Consider the following 12,825-nt stretch of genomic DNA (forward strand, 5'->3'; position numbering starts at 1 on the left):
TCGTTGCGATGGACTTGCTTAAAAGTCGTGGCAACTAATGGCCCCATGTGTCTTCGCCCTAAAACAGACAATGCTGATCATTTACTGATAACCGTCTCTGTGTGTGCTTTAGCAGAGACAATTCTCAGTATTGTCTATGGCAGAGGATTTTCTGGTGTTTAGTAGCCATAAAAAAAGTAGCTGCTTCTAGTAGCTCAGTGTGTCTTCACCCTTACACAGAAGGGAGAATGTAAATTGACATAAGGCGTGAGCTCATACCGAGCTGTTGCGGCTAGGTTCCTGCATGTGCCATTAGACAAGATTAAGTTCATGAGCTGACCAGTTTAATATAGGCTGACATCAACCCCTTTCAGCCCATCACAGAGGCAGAGAGGTTTATGGAGGAGAACAAGCCCACACACACCTACAAGTGTCAGTGCTCTGCCCATAGTATAAGCAATGGCATGTAAATCAGATATTTGACATTGTTATCAGTCTAATGTCTAAGATTTTCAACTGATGATTCACCTTTGGCTTTGCATTAACATGTTGCCTAGTTACTAGTGCATATATATGTGCATTAATTATGCAAAGAATACAAGCAGATTTTGTTTAAAGGGCTAGTATACCCACTTTTTCAACATTAATTCAATGAACAGGCTTTTTCTGAACTTTTGCCTATTGTTATAATAATATTGTAAGACTGCACAGCCCTACGTACCCTTGTGGTGCTTTATAAAAAAAATTATACAAACATACAAGTTTGCCCAAGTGCCAACCAAGATTAGATTTTTTTTTTTTTTTTTGGCTTTTGAACAGACTAATTAACGATTAGATCTGTAGCAATCTGTGCATCTTTTAATACATAACCCGAATGTCTAACTATGTCTAATGATGCTTGCATTTAACTATTTCTTGGCTGCTTCTTGCAGCTGCTGGAATGAGAACTGTTAATTTTACAAAGAAACACAAAGTAAATGGAAGATGCATTTACACACAAAGAATTCTCAAAGAAGTGCATTTTCAGAGGTGTTGAACGCATGTACCAAAACACAAGCAGCTTGTGCGCACACAATTTGCGTATGACAGAGAGAAGCTGTGCCCGCGGGAATGTCACAGAGTTGGTAACAGAGACAGACGACACTTTCATGCCACTGAGCTTGAGCAATGGGACACAGACCAGCACACAGTTCTTACCATCCGTAATGACCACTGTACCGATCCCAAAAACAGAAAAAAAGGGCAAGTTACTGGACAATATTATTACGTACTAAAGTATGTACTGTGACCTTTGACAAATCATGGGACCTTACAGGCAATAAAATGTATTTGACGGTTTTGTTAAATTAAACTTAATATTTCTTTTAAATTTTAAATTTTCTCTTTGTATCTCTCAGACAAAAAATTATGTATAATTATTTTCCTGTTGTTTTTTTTTTTTGCCCTTACCTATAGAAGTAAAATTTTTATTTACAGTCTTGCTTAAGCTGCCATTGTCTCACAACCTTTCTTAGCCCCTCCCAAAAGACCCGTATTGTGCCAGCAAGAAGTTCGCTTTTATTAAAAAGTTATCTGTATAGAAAGATAATATAAACCAGGGCTGTGGAGTCGGAGTCGAGGAGTCGGAGGCAATTTTGGGTACCTGGAGTCAGAGTCGGCAAAAAATGAACAGACTCAGACTCCTACTAAATTTAAATGGGAATAAAAAAAAAAAAATAAAGCAAGTTTAAATGTCCCAATTCACAAACAGTCATAATTAATTACTTCTCTGCTATAAGAATAAAGCCCAATGCACGCAGTGCATAAACGAACACGTTGAGTGACCATGAAGCATGCTTTTCATTGACTGTATGAATGTATAAAATACATTAGCATATTAAAAACAGAGGAGTCGGAGTCATGGAGTCGGAGTCGGAAGTATCAGAAACTGAGGAGTCGGAGTCAGAGAATTTATCTACCGACTCCACAGCCCTGATATAAACTCTGCCAGCACAGATATTTCTCTGTAAGCTGCAAGTAAAGTGTATCATGGCCCTTTAAACAATGTAAACATGAGTGAAAGACTTTGAGAGTCTAGAACACACACACACAAAAAAAAGAAAAACACTTGGGTTGGAAGGGTCCAATCGGCAGCTGCCATGCTGAACGCCACCTTCCAGTGCTTCATACCAGAACCAAACACCCTTCTCCTTAAGCTGCTGGGGCACACGGAAAACTATACAAAAGTGAACTTTATAAATCCTGGACTAATCCATTTGTACAGGTTTGCTGGAGAATAGAAATATCCATAGCATGGTATATACATAAATGGATATATTTTTCCCCTTCGACGTGCCAAGTGTTCTAGAAAACCATTCCTCAAACCCGTTCCTGTTGCTCAGAAATTCACAGGAACGTGGTTGATTGGTTTCTATTAAAGGGAAACTACTAATAAACATTGCAGTTTTCTTAAAAATGTGTCATATGAAACCGGTTTCAATAAGAGAGCTGTGAAGTTTTCCTCTGCTGAACTGTGGAGAGCTCTATTTTTATCCTTTGATAAATATATACTCCTAAGTGTGACGTTGTATTGTAAACACTGCAAAGGGGCAAAATATCCCCATTAAAAAACATAATAATGTCAACAAGTGGCATCCCAGCTGTCACCATTACAATACTGACTTCTGTCAGATAATTTTAGTAGCTACGGTTCAACAACAGCTGCAGTAATAGCAATCTAAAGATCTCCCTATACCCTGGCTACAGCTGTTGCTAAACTGCAACTCTCAGAATGACCTCACATCTTGGATAGGGCACTAAAGAGTTTTTCTTTATACAGGGGTCACAATTCCCCTGTATATCCAAATAGTGATGTAGATTTTTAGCTGCCTGCAATGAGTATTTAAATGAGTAGTACAATTCTGGGAGGTTTCCCTGTGTGCGGCAGCCTTAGGGCAATATCATAGAGATTGGTTTGGGAGCTTCACCCCAAAGAGCCACAGTTAGCAGATAATTAACAGCTATATCCTGCAACTTACTGGGTGGCACACACTAACTGGTGTAATAACAACCTGGATATGCTCAGCGGCAGCCACGAGTAAATACTACTGCACCCTGGCACATAAGCACTATATTTATTTGTAATTTAGCCCCAGGAAAAAAACTTAAAACTTAAAAAATCCTAATTTAGGATTTTCTATGGGAAAATGTTTTCTGATAACATGAAGGAATAAGACTGTATTAAGGGCATGCCTACATTTCAGCTGGAACAACATAATTCAAATGCCATTATCTTTTTTTTTTTTTTATATAAAACCAGACAGCACTTTCTTATTGGACATGCTAGTCAGAATCAAACACCAATGCATGCAGACTGAACTTCATCAGGATCCAGGAGATTAATACCTGCACCATCATTTGCCATGGGCTCACATTACTGTACATTGCCCTTGGGCAAAACAAGGACTGGGAACAATAGATGTACATTAAAATGGATGGGCAATTTATGGCAGAAACAGTGTTAAGGGGGTGATTAACCTTTAAGGGCTGTGACACACACGGGGAGATTAATTGCGCCACAACAAACTCTGTTGTTGCGGGCGACTAATCTCCCCGCAATGCCATCCCACCGGCTAGAATGTAAATCGCATGCGTGGTCACCCGCGACAGCGAAGGTTTGTTGTGGCGCAACTAATCTCCCCGTGTGTCACTACCCTAAAGATGAAGGAAAGGTACAATCACTGGAGGGTGCCAAAACGTTAGGCACCCCTCAGCGATTGTAATCACTTACCTTATTCTCCAGACTGATGCTCCTGTTAGGAGAAAACTGCACCAGTCTGGGAAAGCTGCGAGACAGCGATCCTCTTCCTTCTTCTGCGTTCTCGCCGCTTGTGTATGTGCAGTAGAGTGAAAAGCTATTTTAACAAGAAAGTCTCCATTTTTACCCTACTGCACATGTGTCGGCACCAGAATTTGGAAGAACGAAGACAGACGCTGTCTCACAGCTTCCCCCGGGGTATAAGGTAAGTGATTACAATCACTGTGCCTAACATTATGGCACCCCCCTAGCGAGTTTACTTTTCCTTATCCTTTAAGTTAACTTTTAGTATGTTATTGGTCTTCATTTTTAATAGTTTAATTATTTACCTTCTTTTTCTAACTTTTTGCAACTTTCAAATGGGGGTCACTGACACCAGCAGCCAAAAGACTATTGCTCTTTGAGGCTACAGTTTTATAGTTTATGTTTCTATTCAGGTCCTCCCCTATTCGAATTCCAGTCTTTCATTCAAACCACTTCCTGGTTGCTAAGATAATTTGAACCCTAGCTTCCAGATAGCTGATAAAACTATAAAAAAAAGTTAAAACTACAAATAATAAAAAATGAAGATCAATTGAAAATTGTCTCAGAATATTACACTCTACGTCATACTAAAAGTTAATTTAAAGGGGAACAACCCCTTTAGAAGAATATTGTTTTCAGATTACCAAGGCTCCTGCTACACAGGGAAAACTACTGCTACTGAAGAAAAATGTAGGCCATGAATCTGCCCCTATGCTTCTAAAAGCTTACAGATGTGCCTGCACCCAGAGTACATAACGCTTTTATTGGTTGGAAATAATGTGATAACAGTTATCATATACCGTTAACTTCAAATTCATATATTTGGCTCTGAGTGGCTTAATATGTAGTAGGAAAACAAGAGATAACTTGAAAGCGCAGAATTAAAAAATGAAAAAGCTTGAAATTGGCCAGAGGCAGTTAGTAAGAACAATACCACCTTCTTTATTCTATTGCCCTTAGCAAGGACATAATTACCTTCTGCATCTCACACAGGAGCAAATCCACTGCAAACAAACACTGGCATGCATTAGTCAGGCTCTAGACTTACCGCTCTCTTTATGCCTCTCAGGGAAGCAGCTCTCTGCTTGTGCATGCTAATCTCACTCACACAATAGTGCAGAGGGTCACTTTCTGACATGGAGTAATGCAGCCCACTGGAGGTGAAGGCTCCAGACAATGGGCAGGGTGTGATATTGCTCTTAAAGCAGGATACAGAAAAGGAAGAGAGAAGGTCACTTTTAAATGATTCTGCAAAGGTTGCATAAGACAGGCTACTCTTTAAACTTACACAAACCCTTTTCATGTGATCATATTTCAGGCAAGGGAGTTGGCTAAATAGCATCTCCTCCTAAATTCCACCTGTCAACCAATGTGTTGCATGAAAATCCTACGCAATGGTTTGGAGGTCATTGGCTGAGGTGCAGGAACAGCCATGACATTATTATTGCAGAATACAGTAAAAAAAAAAAAAAAAAAAATTTATGCAGTAAGCTGTATATTTTCATTTTTTTCAGTAATTCCACATTATATTTATTCCCTTTTATTGCAAGATGCATCAGCAAAGGTTGCTAAACTGGGGACACCACAACTCTCAACTGCCCTGTACGACCCAGCCAGAATCATGTTTCTGCAACACCACCCTAAACTGCCTGCAAATGATGGCATCTGAAAGTAGTAATAAACCAGGGAAGGGAGTTTGAGGAGCCACACAGCTGCCAATCTATACCACAAATCAACCTAATCACACGCACACTATAGCTTGCCATAAATTTACTAGCGCAACTAGCTGCTCCATGGAGATTAGTTCATCCAACTCTTTGTCAGGCTGATTTGTGGCGGGAGGGTGGGGCACAAGTGTAAAATCCCTGTATTTCCCTACAGTCCAATTTTTTACAAATGGAGTTTTTTTTTTTTTTTTTTACTCCAGGATATCGGTGGGCTGAATGGCTGTCACCATTGAAGGCTAACAAATTACTGTGGGAACCAGCGACAGAAAAAGCCTACCCCAGTGAAAAAAAAAGATAAATTGCTTTCCCAAAATTGGAGATAAATTCCACTGCCAAACAACATGTTTCTGTTTGAAGTGAAGAATTTCAGTTTCATATATCTGAACAGAAAAGGGAAGCAGTCGATGTCTAGACATGCTTAGCAATGCAAAAATCTCAGCTAGTCAGAATAAACAGAGCAGCACAATTCGCAGCACCAACCACAAATGCTACCCAGCTGCCACTACACTTGATAAGAAATGTAGACCCAAATAACATATATTAACCGACTTTCAAAAAACCCTTTATAGGAATTCTCTGTTGCTTCTGCCCTGTATATTAGCATGGAATTAAATTATATTCATGACACACAGGCCAACATACTGTAAATGCAAAGTAAGCGCCATAAGTTTATCAGTAAGCTGAACAAAGAAACTACTGCAAGTAAATACAGTGCAGACCGGTGTGTTTTTTTTTTTTTTACACAGACACAGACATACCGGACTCAGACTGAAGAGAAATCATGTTACTCATAAGAACCATTTCCCAAACCCCATGGGGTAGGGGTAATGCAACCACTACCTCATCTTGTTACTTCACAATGGAACAAAATGAAGGAAGGGGTAGGATCACTAAGAGACTAAAAGGATGGTCCCTGTAGCACAGGTAGGCTCTAACAGTTGTTTCTATTCAATTTATGGAATCATGTATGCCTGTGTAAAGAAAGAAATACACACATTTATTTTTGGAATTTAGATGTATGTATGCATTTTATACATGAACTCAACTGAATGAATTGAGGGAATATTTTTTAACGAACTCTTTGCTTGCTAGTTTAGCTGCAAAATTATTAGCCTAACCTCTGCAAATAACTGCAGCGCACATGTATAAAGTCGTCCAAACAGGAGTTAAAATTGGCTGCCAATTCAGTCAATTAGATCCTGTGTATACGGGTATGAAACCCGTTATCTGGAAACCTGTTAACCAGAAAGTTCCAGATTACTAAAAGGTAATATAGACTCCATTATAATCAAATAATTCTAAGTTTTAAAACTGATTACCATTTTATCTGTAATTGTACTTAATCCCAACTAATATATAATTAATTTACAATGGAAGCAAAACAATCCTATTGGGTTTAATTAATGGTTTAATGATTTTGTTTTTAGCACACTTAAGCTATAGAGATAGTACAGAGAGACCCCCTGAAAACGCCCAGGTCCCGAGCATTCTGGATAACAGGTCCCATACCTGTACAGCAAAAAAAAAAATTATTATCTGACCATGAGAAGACTAGTACATTTTATATAAACAAGCTGCAGTATAGCCATGGGGGTAACCATTTAAGCTAAAAGTAGAAAAGGCACAGCATTACATAACAAATAGCATATTAGCTCTTTAATAGACTATAAAGGTATTCTACAGTGGTAACCTTTTATCTGCTGCGTAAAACTGTTCCTTTTCTCCTTCTTTAGCTTGAATGGCTGCCCCATGACTACACAGCAGCTGGTTTATAAAAACTTTAGTAGCCTTTCTGCAGTAAACACACACATTTTACCAGTGTAAGGCAACAGTACATTACATTTTAATTACTTTAAAACACTTTTTTGCTTTGGTGCTACTGTCCATTAAGGGTGAGCTGTAGCAGCTGTCACGGCTACAGAAATAGAGAATGCTGATCATTTACTGATAAAAGACTCTCCAGGTGTTTTAGCAGAGACAATTCTCAGTATTGTCTATAGTAGAGTATTTTCTGCCATTTAGTAGCCACTCTTCAGATGTGTCTCTATATAGGGATCTGATTGTAGACCAAAAACAGTTCCTGGACCATAGCAGAGACCAAAGCACCTTGTAGGCCACAGGCATTTTGAAGACATGAATTTGGTCATAGACATTTTTGATATCCTAAAAATGACAAAATGTTCCCCAACCTGACTGCAGGCACTAAAATGTGCAAGGAATTAGTATGCCACAGTTAGTTTAATCACTGTTTAATGTGCATATACAGCCCTCACGTTGACAGACTACATCAGCTACATCAGTGATCCCCAACCAGTGGCTCATAAGCAACATGTTGCTCACCAGTCCCTTTGATGTTGCTCTAAGTGGCAAGTTTTGGAGGCATTAAACTACTACCTCTAGTAGTCTGCCAGTACACACTGGGCTACTAATTAACCAATCTAAGTCCTCATTGGTCACCTAGTAGGCAAGTTTTTGTGCTTGTGTTGCTCCCCAGCTTTTTTTTTTTATTGAAATGCTGCTCACGGGTAAAAAAAAGGTTGGGGATCCCTGAGCTACATGATATGGGTAGAGTTTACTATTAATTTTTATCTCTACACAGTCATTTCAAAGCATATTTCCTGTGGTTAAAAACAGGTAATGCATAAAGTTTGTTCTTGTTTCCAACCAAAGTTAGAATGGCATTAAAAGTTAGACATAAGGAATTATCAGCAAATCAGTTAAATGTGTCCCTCACCTTGGGTTTCTTTCCAAACAGCCACAGTTTGCCTTTGGCTTTCCCAACTGTTACTCTGGGGTCAGGCTTTAATGATTCTTGCTTTGGGGTACTGATGGTACCATCAGACACAGTCCTGTAAATATGCTGGCTGTAGTCTTCAAAGGGATAGTCTCCATTAGGCTCAAAACCAGATTTGAAGCAATCCACCACTATCTGGGAGTCCTAAAAGAACAACAAAATGTAACAAGACAATTAGGTCTAGGAAGAAAGTTAAATAATGCTATCAGTCTTCTACATATACAAATAACCAATACTAGTACCCTAGTGCTATTTGACCCTACACAAAAGATGAATACTACAGAATGGGGAAACAGACCAATGCAGCGACAAAGAAAATAAACATCTGTTCACAAGTAAATTTTGGCCTGACATTTTACAGGAAGGTATTATTTTTATATGTATTGAAAATGTTACCATGTTGTACATTTACACAGGAGTTACACAGAGGAGTTATGATCAAAGAGTAATTATTAATACAATTATATCTGAGAAGGGGACAAGTAGAGTATTGCCTGTGGACAGTATTATTACTTGTAGTGGGCGGGATGTAATTCATTTACGAAAACAGGTTTCTTCTTTATCAACATTACAATATTCAAATATTTTTGGTACTTTGCAGATGCAATGCTTTGCAACAGGATGCATAGAGTTCCTTTATTTTCAAGTGAACAGGAAGAGTAAAAAAAACTAAATTTTCATTCCCCAAAGCAATTCTGAGTTAATTACACATAGAAACCCATTATATATTAGGTTCTACTTTTGGAAAGGAAAAATAGTTGGCAAGGACTGGATTGTGCTGTTCCAGTGTGTTATCAATTCCTTAATGCTGCCTAAAAAAATATGAAGAGAGAAAAAAGAACTCACCCTCCTCTCATCTACCGACTTGGCTGCTTGAACCATCCCTTCTAAACACTTGGAAATAATGGGTATAACTTTCCGCTCAGCATCAGCAAACCCTTTATAACATTCACTAAGCTTAACGGTTCTTCGTTCATCCATTTCTTGGAGGTGCTACAATTAGCAAACAAAAAAAGACAAGGTAGCATGAAAGTGCTGTCACATCACTGTGGCCTTGCAGGGTTAATCAGTTCTAGGCATCCTGTGCTGAACAAATGAAAGGCACCATTGTGCTTTCGGTTTAAATTGATGCACCACCACTACGCCGCAGACAAAAAAACAAAGAGGTATGTCAATGAAGCAAACTAGAATGTCAAAGTCACGAAGTAACTGCACAAATAATTGTTATTAATATACAAACCAGGGCAGAATTCTGCACTGCAAAGACTTGATCTTAATGCTATACTAGATCTGGCAACAGTATACAAAAAGTATTGTATAGTGAGGCATTTTATTTTGCAAGTAAACTAGCATTTCAAATGATAAGAGCCTTACAGTTTTAATTTGTATTTTATGCGTTAGATTGTAAACTCTTGCAAGTAGGGCCTCTAATCCTATTTTTAATCTGTAACCCTTGTCTGTTAAATTATGGTAAGAAGCCTGTTCCTTATAAACGAATGTAAAGCGATAGGTAATTTAATGGTGTTTATATAAATAAATTATGATGATGAGGGTGTTGTGTCATATCTAAAAAAAATGAGAGCACTAGGAAAAGAGGTTATATACAGATATTATGTGAGGGAAAACTCAGCACTTTACCTTATATACCTGTGGGATTACGATATAAAAATGTTTGTGTTGCTCTGCATTGTAATTCTGGAGCTGTGCAGCGTACTCATTTTTGCTCTCATCTGCCATGTGGGTGCGCAGATGGAGCTGCTGTTTCGCCTGTGAAAAAGTGGAAAATCAGGACACTTGAAAACAAATCAGGTACCCCTAGTAGTCTACTGTAACACATCTCAAAATCAACCACCCCTTTAAGTCTGCTGTAATTTATTAATTAAATAAGATTACAAAATGCAATCTATTTTTTTCAAAATTAAAACAAAGCAAAGAAAACATATAATTGTACCAGGGTTTCAATTCCATGATTGGTGCAAATCGTAGAAAACAGGCCAGGATGAATTTAAAAGATAAGGCAGGAAGTGACACAAAAAAATAAATTAATGACATAATAATAAGAAGCAAGTAGGCAGAATAAGAATAAAGATACAGTGGTGAAGAGAGCTGAAACTGAATGAAAAAAAGCTTTAACCATTTATGTTTGTGTGACTGGAGCAAGATACCAAAAATAAACATAAGAACTTCATTGGTGCAGCAAGCTGGGGGGAAGATATACTTACCTTCTCAACATCAGACTTTGTGGCATTGCTGTCATTATCCAGTCTCTCATAGGTTTGCTGAGCCTTCTCTGCCTCTCTACACTCTCTTTCAAATTTCCTCTTGCTCTGTACATTAAATAGCAATTAAAGACTCAAACAATTAACTAAAGATATTAGCACTTTGATTTACAATGTGTATTGACATAATAAAAATAAATGACATTAGCTTGTTATTTTTTGTAATAATGGTGATAAAGCAGATGATTACTCACATTATCCATTTGTTTTAAGCACATATCCAGGTATTGCTGAGCTTTGCGCCCCTCCTGAAGATGCTGGGTAAAAAAAAAAATAATTAAATTAATAAGTTTAGCATGGAACTGTATACAAGCAATTTTGCAACAAAATCTGCTCCATATGCTTGCACCATGCCTTTGGCCAGCGCCACAGAGGGCAGATTCTCTGCACATGGATACACAGGCTGGGAATCCACCCCTGCACTTGAAAAATCATCCGATTAGAACTTCAAGCGTAGGTGCAGATTCTCAGCCTGTGTTTATCCTCAGGCCAAGAATCTGCCCCATGTGCCACAGTTACAGCATACTTATGCTAATTATAGGGGTTCCATCACAAAGAGCAGGGGAACCCCTGATATCAGAACACAGTTGAGGGAAGTTACCAAAAAAGCAATTAAAATAGAAATACCGATTTCCGTTCTCCTTTTATGTCATTTGAGTATCTCATTATCTCAGCATAAACTCTATGGCCCATTTCTTCTGCAACTACCTCTCGTTGTCCAGCATAATCATTCAGCTCATTGAGAATGTTGTAAAAAGATAAACAAGAGGTAAATCTGCAATGGAAAAAATATACATTTTTGAGGAAATCTTTATGATTATAATACATGCATTGTAAAATATAATTTTTCTTTTTTAAATTAAGAATAGGCAGACTGCATTTTCAACACAAGTCCTATTAACGATGTGCAAAGGTGTTTTTAGGTGTATACTGTCCCTTTAGGGCTCTGGCACACGGGGAAATTAGTCGCCTGCGACAAATCTCCCTGTTCGCAGGCGACTAATCTCCCCGAAATGCCATCCCACCGGCGAAAATGTAAATCGCCGGTGGGATGGCATACGCGGCGCCACAATTTCCCTGAAATCGCGGAAGTTGCCTTGAGAGGGAAATCGCGGCGCTGCGTATGCCATCCCACCGGCGATTTACATTGCCCTTAAAGGACAAGAAGACTGAAATTCACTGGAGGCCACTGATGCCAATCTGTTAAGAGGTCACTGTTTGTGTGTTCAACTCTCTCTTTGCATTTGCTTGATAATATTACAAGATGAGTAAATATTTTATTCTCAGTGGCTTTGTTTTCCGAGCATCTATAAAAAGAAGTTAAGAAGTGGCCAGATATGTGAGAGAGTAAAACAGTGTAACTCTACCCATACCGGTAACAACACATAGCTGGCAATAAAACAAACAGAAGCATGACATTGGGAAGTTCAGCCTCAAAATTTGCACAAGAAGCAAGAAATAAAGCATAGCTCATCTAGGACTATCTATACCCCGCACTATGGTATAAATACTACAGCAAAGACAGCTCTGCATAGCCAGAGGAAACAACAGACCACAGACAGCCACAGAGAACATTCACCTACAGCCACAGGAACTACACATTACCTACCAAAGCCACAATACAAAAACATATCTCTAGCCTAAAAACTGCATACAAAGCCACCCAAAGCTCATTGAGTACAGGATTATGCGGCCATAGATTAAAAAAAAAAAAAAGAAATAATAATAACAACAAACAAAAACATATTACACAAAAGTTTCCATTCCTAAACAAACCAAATCTCAGTAAGCAAAAATGAAAAGAATGAGCAATGGCAACCAGGGCAATTAGGTGCCAGTGATGATTAGTAGCTTGGGTGGTAACAAAATCTTCCCCTCTTGTTGCCTTTCATAGAAAACAACCCTTAAAGGGGTAGTTCACCTATAAATGTAATTTTAATATGATCTAGACACTGATATTCTGGGACAATTTGCAATTAGTCTTAATTTTTATGGTTTCCGTTATTTAGCTTTTTGTTCAGCAGCTCTCCAGTTTGGTATTTCAGCAGCTATCAATTTGCTAGGGTCTTATTTACCCTTCCAACCAGGCAGTGGTTTGAACAAGAGACAGAAATATGAATGGGGAGGGCCTGCATAGAAAGGTAAGTTATGACAATAAAATAGTAGCCTTACAGAGCAATAGTTTTTGGCTGCTGGGGTCAGTGACATGCATTTAAAAGTTGGAAA

General features: G+C 38.4%; 1 protein-coding gene across 3 annotated transcripts in view; it reads right to left on the reverse strand.

Moving 5' to 3' along the window:
• Positions 1-12,825, reverse strand: part of fnbp1l (formin binding protein 1 like) — a 64,845-nt gene that overhangs the window by 12,376 nt on the left and 39,644 nt on the right. For 2 of the 3 annotated variants that reach the window (XM_031900013.1, XM_031900012.1), the window contains exons 4-10: positions 11,227-11,374; positions 10,794-10,856; positions 10,543-10,647; positions 9,959-10,087; positions 9,167-9,313; positions 8,261-8,464; positions 1,177-1,191 (exon numbers count right to left, since the gene is read on the reverse strand). In XM_031900013.1, the coding sequence (XP_031755873.1) occupies positions 1,177-1,191; positions 8,261-8,464; positions 9,167-9,313; positions 9,959-10,087; positions 10,543-10,647; positions 10,794-10,856; positions 11,227-11,374 (811 nt within the window). 3 annotated transcript variants of the gene reach the window in all.

This window comes from Xenopus tropicalis, chromosome 4 (genome assembly GCF_000004195.4).
Source record: "Xenopus tropicalis strain Nigerian chromosome 4, UCB_Xtro_10.0, whole genome shotgun sequence".
In the NCBI taxonomy this organism is placed as follows: domain Eukaryota; kingdom Metazoa; phylum Chordata; class Amphibia; order Anura; family Pipidae; genus Xenopus; species Xenopus tropicalis.